The 24,985-nt window shown below is 26.8% G+C and overlaps 1 protein-coding gene across 6 annotated transcripts; it reads right to left on the reverse strand.

Moving 5' to 3' along the window:
* Positions 1-5,449: 5,449 nt before the first annotated feature.
* On the reverse strand, positions 5,450-24,554 carry LOC132948690 (equilibrative nucleoside transporter 1). Of its 6 annotated transcripts, XM_061019286.1 has the most exons (12): positions 24,420-24,554; positions 24,077-24,352; positions 23,913-23,983; positions 23,695-23,845; positions 10,375-10,537; positions 9,957-10,038; positions 9,464-9,603; positions 8,013-8,391; positions 7,758-7,938; positions 7,565-7,686; positions 7,289-7,491; positions 5,450-6,879 (listed from the first exon to the last, which is right to left on the reverse strand). In XM_061019286.1, the coding sequence occupies exons 4-12, from the start codon at positions 23,822-23,824 to the stop codon at positions 6,753-6,755; spliced, it is 1,527 nt and encodes a 508-aa protein (XP_060875269.1). In that variant the 5' UTR covers positions 23,825-23,845; positions 23,913-23,983; positions 24,077-24,352; positions 24,420-24,554; the 3' UTR covers positions 5,450-6,752. The 6 variants fall into 6 exon arrangements, with proteins under 6 accessions (XP_060875269.1, XP_060875273.1, XP_060875271.1 ...); XM_061019290.1 differs by lacking the exons at positions 23,695-23,845; positions 23,913-23,983; positions 24,077-24,352; positions 24,420-24,554 and adding an exon at positions 14,145-14,289; XM_061019288.1 differs by lacking the exons at positions 23,695-23,845; positions 23,913-23,983; positions 24,077-24,352; positions 24,420-24,554 and adding an exon at positions 12,893-13,155.
* Between the last annotated feature and the right edge of the window lie 431 nt (positions 24,555-24,985).

Raw genomic sequence — 24,985 nt, forward strand, 5'->3', positions numbered from 1 at the left:
CAAAAGAAATGAATAAAATTAGTTTATAATACTTAGTAACTTATCCTAAGTCAGAATCGGTGCCGTATTTAGTATCTTGTCATGAGTGCATAGAATAGTACCTATATAATATGTACCCTGACTCTAGAGTTCTCAGATGACTGACTCACACAAAGGTTCTTATACAAAAAAAATACACCAGTATTTGGTGGTGAATTTAAGACAGACGAGATAGCGATGTACATTATTATATTACAAATATTTAATGGCACTAGGCGAAATACTCAAAAATCAGTACCTACTAGATATTACTGGATACTAGATACTTGACTTTGGAGTATCGTGATACACTGATACTAAATACATTTCAGTGGAGTAGCCGAGTATTGTGATACTAGAATACTAGATACTCGATACATACATTTTAATAAAATTATAGTTTTACACATTATATTATTTATTTATTTTAAATAGTTCATATAGACTACAAACGTTAACAACTCAATAGTAATATTAATATTTTACAAGACTACATCATAATTAATAATTATTAGGTACATTAATTTTTAGATACCTAGTAATAAACTAGTAACTAAAGTCTTACTAAGTACTTAATTATTTTACTAGCATTAGTAGTTAGGTTGCATCCAAAAACTGCGCACTTTTGATTTCGACCTAAAAAAGGTCGATGGACAATAACCGCACACTATATAGTCTATATGTATTTTTGTAACTAAACTTATAGTGGGTTAAAAGTTAAAACCACACACTATTTTTAGTGATAAATAACGGATAAGATAATACAATTAATTAGATTAATAATTAGATAATAAGATACTACAGTCAACTCGCGATATAACGAAATTCGATATAACGAAAATCTTGATATAACGAATAAAACTACCGGTCCCTTGAAAATATCGCGGTATAACGAACAAATGTAATGTATTTTGGTCCCCTCGATGTAGCGAAGCGTTTTTGATCAAAACTCTCGCGATGTAACGAATTTTTATAAATTTGGAGCTTTCTATTACGAATTTTTAATTTTAATTAAGATAAGATACATGTCTCTAGTGTATAACTCTATGAAAAATATATAAAAATAAGTATGTTGCTATTACCACATAATAGATTACGAAGTTTTTCTGATGATTATCATGCGATAGTACACTCAAGTACAGTATCGCAATTAAGATAAGACTTATGTCGATTAGTGGCTCTACGCAAAATGTACATAACATACTATGTAACATATCGGTACCGTTTTATATTGACGACAATGTGTTTTCTAGCATTTTAAATCTGGACAATACTATTGATAAGGTAAACTCAAGCAGTTGCAAACAATCAAAAATATCTGATTTTTTTAAAAAATAAATGCACACATGTATAGCGATTTATTATATGTACATATTATTATTATAGCATATTTTTATTAGAAATATTATTACATACATTTATATTGAAATTAAACAATAAATATGTATATACTTATATGACTCATATATTTTATACATATGTATACGAATAATAACATTTTGAATTTTTATTTTTATTCTCGTTATAACGAATTCAATTGGTATATTCTCTTGATATAACGAATTTCGATGTAACGAACTTTCGATATAACGAATTTTTTTCTCGGTCCCTTGAAATTCGTTATATCGCGAGTTGACTGTATATACAATAATCATACTATAACACGTTTTAAGTCTTTAGTCGACACTCGTTATTAGTCAGACATGTGTATACGTTCCTATATAGTGGTTAAAACGTAAGTCCTTTAAAGGAGTGTATTTATTGTTCGTCCAATTTAAAAACAAAAAAACAAGTTAATAAATACATAATAGTAATATTTTTGATTTTTAATAAAATTGTATTTATTTTTAGGAGCACTTGTTTAAATTTTTAAATTTGAATATATACCTATATTTTGTTTGTTTGAATAAATCATAATTTATAAATTATATACATAAACATAATATACATTATTAAGTATTATAATAAAGACCTTTTTGGGATCAAAATCTTAAGTGTACGGTTTTAGGAGTCACCGAGTAGTTAATACCCCCATAATTATACTTTCTTATCGAGTTTATCACAGTTTTGGGGAGTGACTTAAGTTAAGTTACAACTTACAAGTTACTGTAACGAAATTACTTGTAAGTAATTTATATGTAATTTAAGTTACTTTTTTGTAGTAAATATTACTAAACTACTATCGTTACTTTTTTTGGTTTAATACATTTTTAGAACGTATTGATAATATTGTGTGTAAATATTAAAATATATCATATAACTTATAAGTATTGTAATCTATGGTTAAGGTTGTCTGAATCGTAATATTTTTGTTATAGCTATTGGTTATTTGACAATAAAGTGTTACTTTTAGAATGGAATCTTTATTCAGTGTTGTATCGTCGCGGACGGCTCACGGCGTCGGCGTCTGCACATACAGCATTGTCGGAACTAGCGATAATAATAATACAAGTGTGGCTTGGCTGCCAGTCGCGCAATACGACTGAGAGTAAGTTACGTCCGCTGTTACTAGTTCCCGAATGAGTGACCATCCAGATCCGTAGTAGTAAAAGCCTTGCTACACATACACGTGTTTACCGTAAACCTACCGTAACAAAACCTTACCAACCACAGCAGTTCATAATCCCCTAAAACAGCTAATGACCATAGTTGCCGGGCTTAAGTACTATAAAAAAAAAAAATAATAATAATAATAATAATAACAGTGTAGCAGATTGAGTATCTGTTAATAATTTCTTATTGTTGATTGTCATTACCTATTTAGTTTATGTATTGTTGTATTGACAACATGATTATTAAGCTCCAGTTATATTAAAAAAAAAAATAAAATCTTTTGTAGGTAATTGAGTTAGTTTTTAAACTCAAAAGTAGTACTTATATGTAACTTAACTGAATAAAAAAAAAGTAACTTAAAAATAATTTAGATACAATTTTGAAAAGGAATTAGTAATGTAATTTAATTACCAAAAATAAAACTTCCCCAACACTGGTTTATATTACCTATTATATGCGAAATATCGACCATACTGGCATACTATAAATGCCTGTAGGTATACACTATACACTTATATGATTCTTGATATAATGATATTTGATTAATTACTTAATTGTCGTCATCGATCACGCGAATGATGGACCACAGAATTATTCTGAGGGTGACCGGACAAAACTGGACCGTAAAAATGTGGACCATACACATAATATATATAATATTATATCCGTTTTAAGGGGGTATGAGTAGGCCATAAATATTAAATTAATACTGTTTTTTGGGATAAATTCAAAAACCCTCAATTTTTAATACTTTTTTAACAGGAAAATTATATTGGTTAAAAGAGAAACGTGTGTAGTTCAAATATAGATTAAAAAATTAAAACTAATAGTATGATACGATTTAAATAATTACCTACTTTTTCAGTAACAACGGACAACGGTTATATAACAAAATACAAATATTAAAAAAGTAAATATTATACCGAAGCCCGAAGGTAAGATTATTAAATAGGTAGGTATTTTAAATTCATAGAGTGAATAATTTTAATATGCATTATATATTTTAAGTACCTATTGTAGATGACCTAAATTAATTTTTAATTTTCTGTAAAACGCAGTTCTAACAAAAATATCCCATCTATCTAACCTAACCTATCTCGTTTAAGCATGCGCTTCTTCTTTGAAAAGTGTAGTTTAATAGGTCCATTTTAGGTATTTGGGAATAAATATTTTTGTAATAAAGCCCATAAATCAATGAAAAACTCCAAAATCTTCATAAAGTTGGACACTACCACACTAGGATAACATATTTTATCTTTATTAAGTATAATTTTATAAAAGTATTAACTTGCATAACTTCTAATTTATGGCTTATGCAAGCAATCAAACTTTGCTTGTTTCACTCCATATTAAAATTATTGCAAATGATAGGCGTATAATTTATTGCACAAGATCAGCAACCTTTTTGATGTTCCTTGAAGATTTCATAAAGATAGTACTTTTATTGAAGGGTTTTTTGATATGTTTTTCAAATTCGTATTATATCGAAAACCTAAATCCTTCAATAAAAGTCCTATCTTTATGAAATCCTCAAGGGTCGAAGCAAATGCGTCCCTAGACCAGTTCCCAGTATTTAAAAGTTTATTAACTAAATAATTAAGGGGGTACCTAAATGTTTTGTTCAAAATTCGAATTTTTCAAAAAAAAAATTAGCGGGTAATTTTGTTTTGCCCATTTCTCAAACTTAAATACGAGACGTGGCTTTTTTGAGAACATAAATTTGATCTAGAGGTGTCACTGCATTGAACCTCAGAGATACAACCCATATTGAAGAAGCTAATACTTCAAAATGTACATCCAGCCGTTCTAATTTTGTGTTGTCAGCTCAAATATGTATATTAGAGTGAATTGACCTATTATTTTATAGGTTTTGATATTTTATTCTTATATACTTATCGATTAACATTAATAAATAATGAGCTACACGCCTACTAAAATAAATGTGAAAAAAGTTCAAAATAATTATTATTTAAAACATTAAACAGACGCATACCATAAGGAAACGTATGGTTACACGAATAATCACGTAATGCGTTTTTTTTAACTTATTGCTACTCTGATCATGGGTGAAATAATGGTCCGATGGTCGTACGTACTTCGACCATAGAGCCTTTTTGAATCCTCGTGCACCAAAAGGCCAGAATCTCGAGTTTCGTAGTGAAAAAAAATAAGTAAAAACATAACTCCCGAACCAAAAGTCGGATGACCTCGATCTCGGTACTAATCGTATGGCGGAAAGTCAGATATCTACTGTCCCGGTTTTAAATTCCAGAGTTTAACATTCCAGGTTGTTACGCGTCCCCATTCTGAAGGCAGACTACATGTCTACATAATACACATGTACAGAATGCAGATATCAAATATAGGTACAGACGTATGCAGGAAAGGCCCGTAATGTGCGTGTCACAAATAAACATACATGGGTAAGCCAGGACGGCAGGTATGGCGCTAAAATTTTTTCCTGTGGGTGCCGAGTGTTGTAGTCTGTAGATACATTTGGTACATTGGATTTTTCAAAAACTACAATGATTCTTCAGATAAATAATTTAATTTATTTTAATATGACAAACTAACATGGCTAAAATAGTTTTCCGCGACTTCCTTAGTTCCTTGATACATGTTTTAGTATCCATTCATAAAAAAGTCTACCAGGCACACTACCATAGAGCGCCACTTTTCGTGAAAGCAAATGTAGGCGAGTGAAAATAATTGTTATACGTATCCATTAAATACCTCCACAGTAGGGTGACCATAGACTATGACTATTACATACCTAACCTGAGTATAGATGAGTACAAGATGCACTATGCACATATTCACTTGTATTTAAGATACTGCCCAACCCTGCCACCATTAGGTATTAATAACAATATTAAAATATGTATAATTAAATATATTTTAAGTAATTAAGCAATGTTATATTAGTTTATTCACGAAATACAATTTGAATCACAATAGGCTTAAGTAATTGTTTTCTATTCAATGCATATTAAATTATTTTTTTTTATATAGGATCATTAGTATCATAATACAAATTAGACAATCACTAAATATATAGTATTAAGTTTACAACCCATTGATTTAAGCAAAACTAATTTCTAATACAGCACATAAATTCAACTTATATTTTTAACATAAACCATAATATTATTAAAAATAAAGTTAACACAATTTGGTGTTATGATTTATAAATCAGTTAAAAATGGTATTGTATTTAATAATAAACTAACTTGCATCAAAAAATGCAAAATAATTAAGATTTTTAATTATTTATAATACTTACAAAAATATTCATTATGAATAAATAACTGAATAACTTTATTATAATTCTATTGTGTTCTATGATGAATAGTAATTATTCCAATAATAATTTTATGTATGTACAAATTTGATAAAAAAATCTTATGTAAACTAATACAAAATACTTCTTCATAGTAGGTATTATTTAAAATTAAATTTTTTTTTTATAATTATAATAATTGAAGCTACTTTATAATAATAAAAATACAATTATAGAATACTTTAATAAAAATAAAGTTCATAAAAAAAAAAAAAAATGTTTTAATTTTAATATCAGCTATGTGTATAGAAAATATTTTATTCTAAATACAATACAAACGGGGGGTTTTTTTTTTTTAGTCTTGTGTATATATTCTAGGTACTAGGTTTTTGTGAAATTAAACACTTTTATAATATAATAATTGCAATTTCACTTGCTCAAATCATTATATTATAAATATAAATGAAATATGATATTTAATATACAATAATTGAGCAACTAATACAGGTTGTCTAAGAAAAAGTAATGAACAAGAGATTAAAGATTTATCTATCATAGGGCTTCATATTAAATCTTTAATTTTTCATTCAGTTAACATTTCTGTGACACCTATTTACAGGCGCATATCTTCAAAATTACGACAACCCAAAACAACATTAACCAAAAATTATTATTTAAATATTTAAAATTATTATGGACGATAAGAAAAGTATAATAGGTAGGTATAAATAATATTGGGCTGTACATTTTAGCTCCATTACTACAAGTTATTTTGATCTGCGCCTGTATCTATACCGAATTAACATACTTATTATCAATGTCTGATTTGTTAAAATACAATATGCATAAAAATAGGTCTATTATTAAACATGAAAAAGTTTTAAAACATTTTAATATATTTTTATATAGATACGTGTTGTACAATAAATGGTGTTATCATTCCGAAGAGTATCCCACTACAAATGCCAGTGAGCAGCATAGCAGCTCCAAACATACCGGCAACACCACTGTACCTGGGTTCAACACAGCTAAAAGTAACAATATTTTATTAGTATATAATTATTATTCACGTAATGCAGATGATGGAACTTTTAATGGGAGTTGTATTAAAATAAGATAGGTCTTAAAAAGTGAGGCCTTATATGGCCTACATCATAAGTTATAGCAGATTGTTATTCGATCATCCATCCATTGCTACTTCATAGGATTGTGCAATTAACATAAAAATAAGTGGTTGACAATATCTATAGGCAGTAGACACTCATCGCAACTGAGAATCTAACATGTGAATACATTTAAAAAAAAAAAATAACCTGCTGATCCTGAACATGTATTATTAGTTATATAATATTTTAATTTATTGAAATTTAGTCAATACTAAAAGACAAATATTGTTTAATTTTAAATACAGTTAAGCAATATAGCAATTATTTTTACCTTGGAGTATACATCATCGCTACAGAACTGTAATAACCACTAGATAATCCGAGGATTGCTCCTAATGCCCAAAATACATAATCATTTTCTATCAGTACTGGCATTACTCTAGTAACACCAATTGGGTGGTAGTTACAAACCAAAAATAATGGAATAAGAATAACTCTCAGTACCACAGGAATAAAAAGCCATTTTGGCTTTGGCTAAAATGAAATAAATGAATAACATTTAATTTAATTTAATTAACTATTTAGGAATAATGTAATTAATATTTACCCATGAAACCAATGTAGAAAGATATGTTCCAATAAGTGCGCATACATTGAATGTCAAAAAACACATTACACTGGTATAATATGTATCTCCAAAAATAAAATCCTTATTTGATGTTTTAATATCTATAACATACAAGTAGTTACATAATTACAGTAATTATATACTTTAGTTTGTTTAATAAAATATGTTATACCTGAATGAACCGCTGGAAATATTGTAAGAGTAACAAAGAATACAAAAAATACATTAATTAATTGTGGACTGGCTTGTTTAAAAATACGCCAATAAGGAATTTTATCATCTTCTCCGCCTTGTTTAGAATCTTGATTTTCAATTTGTCGTTGATAAATGAGTTCATGATACTTATAAAATCTCTACAAGCATACATACACAATTAAATAATTGTATTTTGTTAGCTTATTCATACTCAAAAGTATAAATTACTTACATTTAATGGCAATGCAAAATATGTATCAAAACAGGCAAGCAACACAAAAAGTGCTGTGGTAAAATAATATATAGCAGCAGTTCGAGCATCTGGAGTAATTGAAATTGATGCAATGTTCGCGATAGATGTAAATGTACCACTTAAATTTGTACCAAGTACTACAGCACCAATATATTTTGTAGGGAGTTTAGCTGCCATTCCAAAAACTGAATTATTGTAAATACCATTTGCCATATTTAATAATACTATACTGCCCAGAGTTGACCAAAAAAATAAAGCTGGCATTTGAGAGGTATTAATCATGACCAATGCAACAGTAAAAACAAAACAAAGTACCTCAGTAAGAATAGACCATACAATTCGAGTTGTCAATTTTCCGCTGAAAATAAAATTATTAACAATTTGTTATATGTATGTAATAAATATTTAATTTTATTCCTGATTTATTGAGAAGTTTAATTGTACAGATATTTGGTCAATTATTACTGTCATTTGTTATTTTCAGTTTCATGATATTATTTTTAATTATTTCTTATGTTATACATAACATTAATACTTTTTTGGTGGTTTGCCAACCTAACCTAACTTGGTAATTACAACTATTGAAAAAGGTGTAGTACGAATTAGCAACATTTTAAATATGAACAAATACATATTATGAATTAGATCATTTAATTTAGAAAAGGCCATTGATTGGAGGTTAGTCTATACTCTATAGCAGCGGTCTCCACTAAGCACCCTTCAACACATTTTGTGCGACACGCACCAAAACTGAATTTTACAAACTAAAATCCAACATTCTACACTCGAGATGAGAAAATAATATATTTTTTTTAACTTTTATAACTTACAATGATTGTCATTCAAAATGTATCTAGGAACTAGGAATCATTACACCCGGGTCCCGTGGGATAAAAATATGCCTTCAGTTAATATTATGCACAAATTTAAATTTACGGCATGCGGCTAGCAAGTAATTTTCAAAAATATTATTTGAGCCTTTCCAAAAGCCTAGTGGAGACTGCTGCTCTATAGGGTGGATCATATAGAATATAAATAAAACTTGTATCTAAGATCCCATACCTGATAGCAGTTTAACCTATTTTTTATGTTAAGTGTTTAACTATTATTATTATTAAATAATTATTTTAATTTGTTAAATAACTATAACAATATATAAGTGTTTAGACATTGTAAATATTTTAATTAAAAGTTATATCTAAGATTTGATTGAATGTTGAACCATATTTATTTTTAATTAATTAATTTTTTTTTTCTTTAACTATCTGTTTTATCTATATTAAATGTTAAAATAATATAAAATGATAACCTCTGGCCATTTGCTAACTTATATTACACATAATCATCAATACTACCATATTTATAATTATTAATATTATGTATTAGGACCTCTCTGACATAACATTATTAATATGTACATTTAATCTTACCCTATTGGACAAAATATATTGAGCCAATTGAATAGAAGACTAGGTAGCTGTGAGCCAATAGTCAAGTAAGCCATGAAAATAGATGCATAATGCAGATATTGACCTAAATAATCACTCCCCAACTTGTAATCCACAAAATACTAAAAAAAAAAAAAAATTATGTTAGTAATATTAATTCAAATTCTTTATTGGAAGTTTTAAAAATGTTTTATAGTAAAATACATAACATTCTTTAAGTTTATTAGAAACTATTAACGTTTATGAACCAAGCATAAGAGTTAAAAAAAAAATTTATATACTATAGTACTGGGTTGCTAATAAAGCTATTAAATATTTAGAAATCCCTTAAACAATTTAACAGTTCCTTAACCATCAACAAGCACTTTTTATTAACAATTGAGTTAATCACATTTTTAATGCACACCAGTATAAGTATTTCAATTTTTTGAACATAATAATACACTTTTAATTTTAGTATTGAATTTCCACTCACAGATTTTGCATTTATAAACATATTCCAAGGCATTAATATTCCTATTCCGTGTAGAACTAAGATCAAATACACAATATTCCATCTAGAACAATAAATAAGAAATAAACAATATTATTATTATTAATTTATATATTATATTTATACTTTATCATATTATCATCTTAATTTATAAAAACAGTATCGCAACAAACTTAATTTTAAAAATGTTTATTTATTATTTATAAATAGAATTTTAATATCAGTATTAAGTTTAATCAGAATCTAAAATAAAAAGTTTCTACAAATTTACTTAAGTTTAGAAAGTATTATGACTATTTTTAATGAGTAAGATGATAAATAGTAAATTACATAATAAACAATTATGTACTATTCACAATGTAAATAGAAATATCACAGGTATATATAAATTTTATATCACCTGTCTTTTGGGGGGTCAGTCTCTAGTACAGCGTCATCCATGCTGAATGTTTTAAAATTAAGTTCGTCGTTTGGTAAATTATTTTCTTCCCAAGCAGGAGTCAAACGTACCGGTACTTGCTCAGAAGCAACACTTGTAAATGAATTATGTTTAGTTGGTTGAACTAAAAAAAATTTTACAATTTGCATAAGTAAAAAGAATAAACGAGATAATTAATTAATAGAAATAAAAATACATGGTTATTATTGCTTTACTGATTAAACAATATATTATCAACTATATTATGGTATACATTATAATATTACTAGGTCTTTACCATAATGTAAATTAATTAAAATAAACTAAAATGACAAAATATAAATTGCAGAATTAATATAACATAATTATCTCCAAAATATGTCTTTGTAAGTATCTCATACATTTTTTTGGGCATTGAGTCATTTAAAATAATTTACTAAACAAATATCATAAGCAACTTATAGGCCATTTCTGGGAATTTGATATTTAAATGTAATATTATGTAATACAACAATAAGTTAGTATACCTTTAATATAAGGAAACATATTACTAATTCAATTAAGATTCAAAAGTTTAATAGTTTACCTGGTAATATACTCACAAACTCACAAAAAAAGTATAATTATTACTATATTATATAAAGTATAAAATTGTATCGCACTATAAATATTAATATTTAAAAACGAATTATACAAATATTTATTTATTATTTTGGAACACATAAAAATGTATTATAAATTACAAATGAATACTTATAAGAAATAAATATTGTTAATTGACGTTGGTGCCTGGTGTTACTTTTTGTTGTTTTTTTTACTTGTTTAAATGTGAAATAATATTATGTCTTTGCCAAATCATAATATTTAAGCTTAATACATTTTAAAATTATAAACATATATCCGTTATTATTTGTTATTAAAAATGTTTATACTTACAAAAAATAATAACACTGAATCAAACAAAACGCGCAACTATAGGGGCATCGTGTTAAATCAAAAATATTATAACCAAACAAAAAGTGAGCATACAGCTATATATGTTGAAGGTCACTACACTTGAAAAGAATTTACTGAGGAGGGATATTGTCTGGAATGTGGAATTCAATTAAGGGTCAATCTGGTTCTCAATCACATAGTTTTATAAAACCACAGCGATTCACATTGTTAAGCACTCGTATTCCAATTCGAATAATTATCACATTTTACTTAATACTTAAACGATTTTACACGTTCATTTTATTATTTAAATAAAACCTGACTATATTCTGGATTATTTTTAAAAGTAAATAAAAACACAGAAAATGTACGAAATGAAGTTAGTAATTAATAATAACTATTTAAAGGGTTTTACATGCTACGCAGAATTACGAAGCAATTAGGTATTTAATTTAATTTAATTAAGCTATTTAAAATTTAAACATTGATTTATCATGGGTAGAAACAATATTCAGAAATAATTATTGTGCCAAATAAATTATAGCACAATAAAAGATTTTGATTCACTTGCAATTTTCCGAGAGGCGAGAATCGTTACGAGTTTCCTAGTACTCAAAAAGTATTATTATACTAATTATTTTAACATATTGATATTTTTAAAATGCTTGTTAACTTTGATTATGACTAAATAATCATTAAAGCCTAAAGGTATGTAAGGAAATCAACGCACATTTTTTGTAGGCGGCTTACGCACGTGCAAGTCCCATTATTCAAATCATAAAAAACGCATTCATATTTGTACCAGATGCGCAGAAAACGTGATAAAACTTATTGCAGACATACCTAAATACTTTTATCATGATCTAGGCAATACAATATTAAATTCTTAGAACAATACCTACACAAATTATGAAATACTAATTTGAACGAATACAATTTATATTTGTTGCAATAATACCTATCACCTATGTACAGTTAGGTTCGAATAGTTCGATAGGCGGATATAGCGACTTTAGTATTAGATATAAACTGGTATTGTAGAGTGCATACAGAGTGATTCTTTCAAATAGTAAACACTCATTATGTCAATTCTTAATAAATATTGACGTTCGACAAAAATTATATTTTATATTTTTAATGTACCTTTTTAGAACGAATAAATATAATAATAAATGTTTTGGTGAACACTACTTTAGTGTATTAACATTACGCGAGGTTTATATGATGCTATTCCACTCCACTCCGCCATCTAAACTTTAAAATTTATTATTACGTATACTTAAATAAATAGTTACTTATATTCGGTTTTTAGGTATATACATTTTCAGCTTAGGAAAATGAAATAAAAAATGTTTATCATTCAAAAGACAGAATATTGATTATGAATATATATAATATATATTTTTAAAAATGTTTTGAAAAAAGAACGAAGAAAAATACTAAAGAGTGTAAAAATAATATATTCACAGATAATTTGTGCTTACTGTTAAAAAATATTATCAACCAGTAGTGTATAGATTAAATGCTATTCATAATTTACTAAAAAAGAATATAAGCTACTCACGATTTTTAACTGAAGTTAAATAAAAACAGTATTACCACTAAATTTAAAAAAAAATAAAACGCCACACTATCTTGAACCGGAACGGATAAATATATTGTTGTTCCAGATTCCACGTGTATCTTCTACCGTTACAACTTCAAATGAAACTAAACTAACTCGATCGCAATTGTATTGGCTAATAAGTAGTAGGCATTTATTTGTTAATATATTAAATGTTACTGCAAGCGTTGATTAAGATATAATTTAATTTATTGTTGACCGTCTGCCGGCTCTACAAATACGTAACTATTACTAACTTACAACAAGGAAATAATATTTAATATAATTTGTGATTTATAAATGCGTAGCTGATTATTGATAAATAAATAAACGAATATCAATTTTCATTATTATTACATAATATAGAATAAAATAATTTTATACGAAAATTACCGTCACGACGAAACTTTTAATTTATATTGCTCATAAAAATATAGAGTAATATTCTAATATATTAAGTTTTGATACCAAATTGGATTGACCTAAACGTATTCCTAAGGTTTTTAATTTCATAAGAAATCTATTACTTGGCTTGATTAAAATACATACAAATCCCCGTTGTATAATAATAATATTAAATACGTAAAGAATCTAATAATTTATTTTAAATTAAATTATTAATTTTTTTCGGATTTAAAATAATGTATTAATTACGAACTGAAACAAAATAATTTACTCAAAATAAATAATTATACCTTTTAATTAAATTTAACTAATACTATAAAATATATATTTTTATTAATTTATTATTGTTATAATGCATTTAGGTAATTACTACAAATAATAAGACACTCCTCATCTTAATTTGAAATAATTATAAGTTATAAGTTTATGACTAATAAACTACTTGTCCAAAATTTGATTTTTATACATCGAAACACGCTAAATATTATTCTGTTTCAGAATATGGAATAAAAAATCCATGTAAAAAAACTAAAAAAAAAATAAGAAAGAAAAATTTTGTTTTAACAGATTTATGAAAAAAAAATATTTTCAAAATTCTTAATATTTTTACTTTTTAGAAAATAAGAGTGTCTTATATTTAATGGATCGCCGCGTATTGTAATTAGTAAGTATAACCATGTTTTAATTTCGTCATTAAAAAAGTCGGACTATAAAATACCTAAATGCCTTATTGCCTTAATGGATATCTTGTTTTATATATTGTATACTAATACTAATTTAATTAAAAACATTCATAATAATTACTCACTTCTATATATTTTAGAAAAATGCAGACAAGATTTTATTCAAAACATAAAGCAAAAAACATTCTGATTTATTTTGTAGAAATATACTACTATACATGTTTTGGTTATTTACACGCTGACACATCTGACTCGTAGAAAGCAGTAAAGTATAATGATTGTCACCAAACAACTTATAATTCCATTAGCAATAAATGTTGTAACCTGACAACCTGTATATTTATTTTTAAAAACTCTCCAGGAATTAGGATATAATTAATGCAAGGTAAATATAAGCATACAAATTAAATAATTTACATACCTAAAAAAACGTTATCTTATTTTTAAGCAAACCGAAGAACACAAATTTGATTGATAAAAAAAAGATAAAAAGAAAGAGTTGGTATAGTTCTGAGTAAAATATAATTTATTTAGTGTAGTTAACAATTGTCAACCTTGATTATGACTGGAATTCTAAATAGGAAGGTAACATAGAAACTGCATTATCAACCTCGAATATCAATAATGATTAAACGACGAATCCGGTTTCTTTTCCATCTAGATAAGAAAATAATATTTATCTTGTACTTATAACATTACACACGTGTTATGACTTATGATGTTAATGTGTGTACTGAAAAATATATAGCTAGACGAATTTTTGAACCCAACTTTTTATCGAAAACCATACGAAATCGACTGACTTAGAATTTATATAGCAGTAACTACTAACTATAGTAAGCCAATACAATATACATATTATAATATGTCCTATTGTAAAAATGTAATTTGATATATTTTAAATATTATGTCCTGTATTCTTGAAAAAGCCTAATATAATTGTATACATAGAAAATTGAATAAACAACCGTCGACTTGGCTCAAGTAATTATAAGGCAAATTATCACGGTTAACCTTTTTTTGATACACAGATTTTATCCGAAGAATACTTGTATAAAAAAATAAAAAAAACCATAATGTATCAGACATCAGTTACTGAAATACACTTTAATTCCATTAATCTATATCAGAGTAATCGTATTATGGACTATATGGTATACATACAATATACATACCGTTTAATACCAATATACGTCTATACAATTTTAGTTACACTATTTCTTGTTATCACTCATCAAGATAGGGTCTCCGTAAATGTTATAAAATAATATTGCTTTGAATCATTATACTATACACTGATGAACATTTTAAATTTTAATGGACCCTAAGTAGCGTATCGAAAAACATTTTAAAAAATCTCTTTTAATTAATAACGTAAATGTATCCACTAGAAATGTATTTTATTTAATACTATTTGTATTATTAATATAGAAACAAAAATAATAAATAATTGTAATGTGTATAATGTGCATATATAATACAATAATACATTTATAACAATGTGTATGTATAATTAATAATTTTATTAAAAAAAACAACTGTATAATAACACAACATGCCCAAGCCCATTGTTGAACTTGCAAAAGTAAGCTAAATAGTATTTACTTACTCCAAAATTAAAATTACTGTACAAAAGCAAGTTGCATGTTGGATAAAAAAAATTTAAACAAGTACTATAGAACTGGTTCTATAATTTATAGGGCATTTTATACATTGAGAACTATTGAAGAGCGCCTCAACTTGGATAAGAAATCATTTTGTGTTTTATAATAATAGTTTCTATATGATCGATAACTGTTTGAATAATATGCCGTATTACATAATATGACGGCAGGTCATATTTCATAATATAGGTACATCGTACATTCGTATATATTAATATACAAAATACATGTATATTAACGATCTATACGTGAGTAGGATAATGTTGTAAATATTACAGCAGTTCAAAATTCGGTAGGATTTTTAAATGAATTAGCTATAGCAGAGTTGCAGATATATATTTATAATTCACTTCGGTATCAATTTTTATTGTTGTAAATATCGTCCGACATTAACGGGGTAGATACAAATAAAAGGTAATATAGTAAAATCAGCTGTGATAATTTTTGCTGACAAATGATAAACCAATAACATAACTTATTTTAAAAATGTAAGACAGGTCTGATCTAATCTAGGTAACAAATATGTACGAATCAAAAGAAACTGATAATCACGTTAAAAAAATACAAAAACGCGAGATATAAATGAATGAATACTTACTTAGAATAGTTTATTGTTTACAAAACTATTAAAACATAGTTAGGTTATGGTATATGTTATAATTTTAAAGCCACGTACCTAATAATTTAACTATACATTAATTGTAGTCCGTAGATATGCGTATATGAATATAAGTATGATTACTAATAAGTATTTAGGTAAAAATATAAAATAAGTAATTATGAATTTTTATAAATTATTTAATAAAATTGAAATTAAAAATACAAAATATTTTATTGAATTGGATTTGGGAATTATTGAACAAAAAATGTTTGAATAATAATGCAAAAATGTAATTAAAATTACCAACAATTCTCTAAAATATGCAGCTTAGAATACTTATAATGGAAAAATGTATATTGCGTATTTATATGAAAATATGCTCTAACATGATAGTAACAATTGTTAAAAAATGCTTAAATTTATCAAAAATATGTTTTTTTTATTTAGAATATTATAATGAAATAATATGATAAGTAAAACTTTGTATTTAATTTCACCGCTACACAAAACAAATGTACCTATATCATACCTAGAATAATCTCTTAGTTCTTACAATATTGCAAATGCAACTATGCAAGTTCCGAATCTAAATAGAAATGACTAATAAGTTAACATTTATAACAGATAAAGCGCCATGTAGGGCCGTAAGGGGGCCCCATCAACCATAAGGCCGGGGATATACACGTTTTCCAACGCGTTTCGTACGCCATAGCAGCCATCCCCGTATATGGTATATCTGATGCAGTAAAAAAACGTCGATGTTAATTGTCATTAATCATTATGATTCCTCTCTTTTTCAATAGGTTTGTAGGTTTACCAAATTTGGGCTAATTTGTCAAAATGTTGGGGTCTAGATCCCCTTATGCCTGCACCAATGATCGAAAACAATTATATATTTTATTAGTCCAAAATTATTATGGAGGCTTAAGCCCCAAACAAATTGTAGATGAAAGTATGAAACAGATCCGTGAAGTGCAGCTTAATATGCATCAATAGGTCTTATAGTACAACTTATATAAGTTATTAACGACATACGACGTACCGTAGAATGGTGTAAATAGGTCCATGTTATTAAACATAGGAATTAACTTAAGAATATTTTGAAAATTTCACTGCTTATAGAAAATAATAATATACGTTATGGAAAAATGGTTTCATGTCTCTACGATTAATATGTTTTAAATAACAACAAATCAGGGTTGTTATGTTAAAAATAACAGAAATAAACATATTGATTTTGTTTTAAACGTTTAAAACAATATTTATAGTACATTTTAAAATAATCTTTAGATTTTTTCTACTTTGCGGGATACTTTTAGATTCTGAGCGGAGCGATGAATATTTTGATAGTTGATTTTACAATGATGTGTTTTTTATTTTAAGTGACTGCTAGTACACGATAAGTAGTTGAAATAATGCTTCGATTTCATCTTCAGTATATTGTTGAATGGGAAAGTGAATCTAGTTGGTACATTAGGGAGGTCAAAATTTGAAATTCTCAGTAGTTTTCATAAATGCCTTTAAAAACAAAAAAAAATTCAAGAAAAACAGGAAATTTTAACGCAAAATCAGTTTTCGACAATTTTGGTTTTTGGTGTAACTCTAAAAAAAAGCACCGTAGACGTATGAAATGTTCACTGAATGTTTATATTAGCATTTGCTATACCCCCATAAATACATTGTTCAATTATTTTTTATAAGTATAAAGTAATCAAATATGTAATATTCACGAAAATGTACAAATTATTATGAGTTAGAATTTAAAAAAAATGTTCTTTTTAAATCTCAGATTTTAAAATTGAATACAAGTTTCCTCTTAGGTTAGTCTACCTTTATCAAAAAAAAAAATGTCTATAGGAAAGTAAAATTACATTTTTATGGGCGTTTGAAGTTAAAATGTTTACAACATAGGATATTCACTCGATATCTCAAGTGGCGATTTTCTTATTTTGTTCTAATTTAAATCGAATAAATTTAGATACTTGAAATTTACACTATATGATTATTTTATCAATTCCCATACTTGATACAATTTTCAAATATTTTGATTCGTTTTGAGCTGTTTAGACATTTTCAATTTTTCATTTTTTTTGATATTATATCATTGAATTCAAATTTAACACAATTCATCTCAATGACCTACTTGTAACCTACTGTACAGCAAAGCGACATACACTTGCCCACCTTTTTTTGTTGTTGAAAATCAAGGCTATCGAGGAAGGCTATAGGCTATATATAACATCACGCTACGACCAATTAATATAAGTGCTCAAACAGGGATTTTAAGATTTACGATGGAAATATTTATTTATAAATGGTTTCTATTGGTTATAGGAGAAATAATTAATAGAAATAGTATTTATTTATTATTGGTTGCTATTGGTTAATCGGGCACATCAGGTACAAGCATGCATCAAATCGAATTTTCGCACAACCTAACCAGGGTGGCTGAGTTGCACTTACTGCAGTGAGTTACACTAAAAAGGAGTTGAACAATCACAATTTTTTTAAGAGTTGTCATTTTTTACGGGCCACGAAGTACGCATGATCAGCTATATTATATATAAATGAATGTTTGTGTGCAGATCTCTGGGAAGAAGATAGGCTAATTTAAAAAGGGGTAAATTTGGTTTTTTTTATCCATCGGATTTTAGTTTGGTAGGTTAGGTTAGGATTATTGATAGTATTAATCCACCGTATTATATCAAAATAAACTTGGTATAACTTTGATACTTTAGAGTTAAATCATACACTTACGTAGAAACATCACTGGGTCCGCGATCTACTGCAGGTAGATTGCTACCTGATAATATACTGCTTCGAATCAGAAGTTTTATTCCAGGCAACAGAAAAGTTAAGACAAATTTTGAACACCATACACCGACAATTAAATAAAGAATTGAACAAAGTTTGAGTCGTATAGAGTTCGTACATTTAACAGGCAACGAAGTGCATAGGATCAGATAGTATATTTATATATGTAATTAATACAAATATTTAAAATCAATGGTATAAGGTAAATTGTACACTGCAGTATGACCATTATTTTTATTTACTCCTAGATATTAGCAATATTATTAAATAGTGTTGAAAACTACATGGTTTTAATTTTTTTATTATCAATTTATTACCTTCTAAATCATAGAATCAAAAATCCTAATGGGGGAACCTTCCTTTTTTGAGGAGCGACTTTCCTCCCACACCACAGGACGAGTCTGCAAGCCATATGAGAATACAAATCATAAATCCTACTTTGAAATTCAACTTCAAACACTTATAATATAATTGTGGCTATATATTTTCGGATTTTTTTATTTGCTATAAAAATCACACTAAAATTATAAATTACAAGCTTTTGAACTATATACAATTTTTGTTAGTTTAATTTATTGTATTTAATGATTTCATAGTTATAGATATTTTGTTAGTTATATAAGATTAATCTTTATCTTATTTTGAAGTTGCCACAAAACCAAATTTTTGAAAAAGTTATGTATTTTTCTAATTTTAATGTTCTTTAAATTTTTTAATGACATTTAACATTTTTAAAAGCATATTCTGAAATAGAATATTCATATTTATTTTATTCTGGGAATTTTAATTTATAAAAATCATAGAATTGGACATAATATACTGTATTTTATAATACTCTCATAACTTCCTTCAACATAAAAATATGATCACTCTGATATCAAAAATAACAGAGTACAATTATTTAAAGAATTATTTTGAATGTATATTATGTTATGAATTAGTAAGACAGGGTCAATATATTATATGGGTATGACACCCTCTTAAAAATGCTTACTCGTTGAAACACATACAACAATAATTTAGAAACATAAATTTGTTCATAAACAAACACATTATTACCATTATACATTATAGAATTAGTAATCACTAATCATAATTATTGATTCACATTACAAAACGTTACATAACACTGGCACAAAATGCACGGTTTAAAATGGTTGACATCTCTATCAAGTTCTCTCATGTGGTTCATAGTATCTAGCTTACATCAATTTATAGTAAAATCACTAATATAAACATTTAAGGGAATCTAATAATCTAATATTTCTTGTGAGCTATTTCAAATTATTATTATAGGTAGAATATTTATTAGTACTTTATTAAGATTTAGAAAGTTCAATAAATGAACATCGTCTGAACATCTACTTAACAATTTTATGTTTCAAAGTATATTTTCAGTACTGTACACAATCTTTGTTATAAACCAATATAATTTTAAAACTAGAATATTTGCAAATAAATAGTTAGCAAATACAATACTTGCTTTACTAGCTCCGTAAAGAATGTACTAGTTTATTCTTATCTCTATAGTTTTTATACCTTCAAAACTTATCATAAGTCACAGTTAGTTTTTTTATGAAAATGATAAATTAAATTTGATATTTATATGTTCTAATGTTTAAATATTAAATTAATACCCTTTATCTAATAAATGTATGCAGTGATATAAATGATACTTATTAATTAAAATCTTAAAAAGAAAACAAGAACATGCAAAATAGCCCAGATATAGAAATAATTTCATACATAATTTAGATAAGTTTACATATAAATTTTTTCAATTATTTTAGAGATTTTAACATTGAATAACTATATCGTTCAAATAATTGTACCAATGGTGTACTGGGTAAAACAATTAGCAGGGAGAGGGGGAGGAGGCAATAAGAACCTAGAGTCTCCTTCAGAGTTTAAATATAATATGTTTATTCTAGCATCCATACCTAATTGTTTATTTTTGCACAATTCTAAAAATCATTTTATAGTTTAGAAACAAACTGTAGGTTAGGTACCCACTACCCATGTTGATAAATAATATTAAGTACATAAGAGTTAATTTATAAAAAGGTGCACTGTTGTCAGACAGACAAATGTTAGGGAGTAAGTGCCCCGTTCCCACAAACATGCCACTGAATTGAAAAATAAAGCCTCATATACTCTGTTCAGGAGGCTCGCTCGACGTTTATTTTTGCGCATTTCGGACACCGGTGGGAGTGTATGCACGAATGCACGGTAGCCAGCACCGGCACGGTAGCCAGCACCGGCGCCGATGATGACTGTCAGCCATTTACAGAACGCATAGCCATCGCATGGGGGGGGGGGGGGGGGGGTCAGGCACTGTTCGGCGGCTTAGTCTGCATACGCGACGCGGTTCAATCTTAACCTGAACTGAGTGTAGTCTATGTACATATTATTGTTTAAACCTCAGGTGGTCTGCCATTAATTCAGAAATAAGCATCGATGTATAGAGCTCAATAAAAGTATACCATCTCAAAATCATAAATTCACCTTAGTACTCTACTATAATTAATATTTAATATATTAACTAAATAAATACCTAATTTACAATATATAAGTGCTTTACCAAATTTTAAATGAAAAAGTAATATTTATTGTATAAGAGGTTTAAATCAATCTCAATTTAAATTATTTTATATTAGTTTTTTGAATGATAAACTAGTTGCCGGTATATAAAAAAAGCTTGAAACATAATGATAAAACAAGATTGATCGCTTATGTTACATAATACTTATTACTTGAGTTCGAAAGTTATAGGAGCTAGAGAAGGCAAACTATGTATGATTCAATTGTTAAGTATCCCAAATATTGTATCTATATAAGACAAAGGTCTGTTGTTTGTATAAAAAATATTATATATTATGCAAACTTCTATTTTTAACAGTATAGTGGATAATTTTTATGAAAATGTTGTACCTAATTCAAACGAGTAATTTCTCAGTTATTTAAAAATTGTTCTAAGGATGATATTCCTTCAAAATGGTTTTGCAAAAGCATAAAATACATGTAATATTGTACCTATTAACTTTACACAGTAATTATAAAAATTTATAGTTTGGTCTGTTATAAATGAATCTAAGTCAAATTATCCAAAATTATCTGTTTTTCCAAAAATAAGTACATTACACTTTACTTTCAAATAAAGTTAGCTCAAATATCAAATTATTAAATTATAAAAATATACTTAAAATGTAATAATAATATAAATATAAATATACAAATTATGTTAATAGTAATAGTATCACAAAATATACTGCACACACATTAGTCAAATAATATAAAATAAAATGTAAAAGAATTTGTTTTTATAAATAAAGTTTACACACAATAAAATAAAAAAACAAATAATTTGCTAAAAATATAACAACACAATTTTAGAAAAATTTTATTTTATTTTCTAATCAAACTAGAAATAATCAGAAGTGTTGTGATGATTTGTGGTTCAGAATAGTCCAATACAGTTTGTAATATTCCTGGACATTTTAATAAATTTGATTTCACGCCTTGACATTTTTTTGATACCTTTATATTTTATAGTATACATGTGCCCTTTAATAAGGCTTTTAAACTACATTTGTTTCAGCTAGTTACTTCTATCTATTAATTTTTAATAAATGTATAAGCTACACTTTACTACGTTAACACAAAAACCGTACAACGGTAAAGACGATGAAGACAATAATGATGTACAAAAGATTTATAGGTAACAATAACTGTAATTGGTCAGTTTGAAAACCAGACACTAAACATAGGTAGTAATGTACTAAAGGTACAGTGATATGGCCGAATAGGTAAAGTATAACAAAATCCAATAAATAATAATCTGATAAAATCGTTATAGTCACTCATACTTGTCGAAACAACAAGATAAATAATATTATGGCAAAGTCTTGAGAAATTTTCAGGTTGAAGTAAAATTATTATTATATATTATTACATTTTAGTAAGTGCGTGTATGTATACAGTGTGTCGATCCATGAGCTGAGCTTTTTTAGGTAATATTATATAATATATTGTAATTTTTTTAAAACTATTATTATAGCTTTCAACAACAATAAAAGCTCAACTCAGGGGTGGATTGGGTGAGATATAGAAATATATTGGAACCGGATTAGTTTCTAGTCCCTAGATCCCTTTCTATTTTATTACACATTTTTTTACCTTAAGAATTTTATTCGTTGAGTCAAAATGCTAGAAAATAATTTTACATTTTAACCATACATTTTCTTTTATGTTATTCGAGTATTTGATTAATGTTTGTGCATTATATTTTGTGATAATATTGCTACAAACGAGCTAATAATTTGATATTTGAGTAAGTTTTATCAGAAAGTAAAGTGTAATGTACTTATTTTTGGAAAAACGGATAAATTTGGTTATTTTGACCGATTACCATTATAAAAAACAGCTAGGAAGCTTACAGAAAACTATGCAATTCCTACAACTTCTGAGTCCTAACTATTTCCTACTACAGCAAAATATGAATTACACAACTTTTTAAAATAATAATTGTTTTCTTCTTAATATAATTTAAAAAAATACATGAACGTACAAAAATATAACTATAAAAATCATATTAACCTTTTGAATTCATAGTTGAATTCATGGATAGTAAAGTATTGCCATTTTTTACTACATTTTCTTGTAAAAGTAAGTGATCTTCTCCACCGGTTTTTAACCGTTGATCATTAGTATTCGTTCTTAAACTCATTTTTAAAAATGTTCTGTGTTCCTGTTAAAATTAATTATGTATACAAATTAATAAATTATCTTATTGTTATTAAAAATAAACATTTTACCTTATATGAAAAATAATAATCAGTAATTCAGACTTCAGGGTATACCTTGTCACTAAACGGTCGTTAGTGAACTATAAAAGAGAACAGATTTGTTTTAATGTAAATATATAGCAAGTACTTGAAAATAAAATGTAATTCATATCCGATTACTACATTGTATTTACTTAAGACTTAGAAGTTAGAGTTTGAACTTCACAATGACGTTTATTTTGTTAGAATTTAAATCTTGAAACACAAAGCGGAGTGGGAGATAAAAAAAATGTTGAAATGGCACCTTCTTCACGTGTTGAGGTTAAATTGTAAACAAACCACGGTTCGGGTTCCAAATTAATTTTTGATTATTCCATGAACCAACGACGTCGCGTTGCATTAGTACGTCCAGGACTGGAAACGATTTATGTTAATCCAGAGTCCAGACCCATGATCACCCTTAGACCGGCCTTAGTACAATATTATACATAGATAAGTATATTATAACAATAGTACATATTATTATTATTTATTTACCATTTTACCACGACAAATAAAATTTCCACGTTATTTACTATTTAGTTTTTGCACAGAAGAGATTAATTAATTTTAGTAGAAAGTAGTCACTAGGTTAGACACTATGTTATTACTACGTTGTAGTGACTACTGACTAGTGACTAGTGTTGTACGTGGTTACTACTTGGCCACTTACTATACTTTGTACTTTGTAACCATAGTTTGATAAGTTTAATTACAGAAACAGAATTTCTGAGCACGGAATATGGATCCATGGACTTAGCGGCTGGCCAGTGGGCAATGGTCACTGACCATAGAATATACATTAGACTCACTAGCACTCCACCATCCATTGACCCACAATATTTCGATATAAATATAATAAAATGTTGTACTATTGATACGCTTACATAATATTATGATTTATTGATTTACCCGTGGTTGAAGTATTTCAACCATGTATGTAGATATTGTAGGTACAACACTACAAGTTTACTACGTAGGTATATAATATTATTATGTAATGAGTAATCACTAATGACCAATGAAAGAATAAGTGTTATACATTTATAATTATTTTTTGATTC

Source organism: Metopolophium dirhodum, chromosome 7, assembly GCF_019925205.1.
Source record: "Metopolophium dirhodum isolate CAU chromosome 7, ASM1992520v1, whole genome shotgun sequence".
NCBI lineage: Eukaryota > Metazoa > Arthropoda > Insecta > Hemiptera > Aphididae > Metopolophium > Metopolophium dirhodum.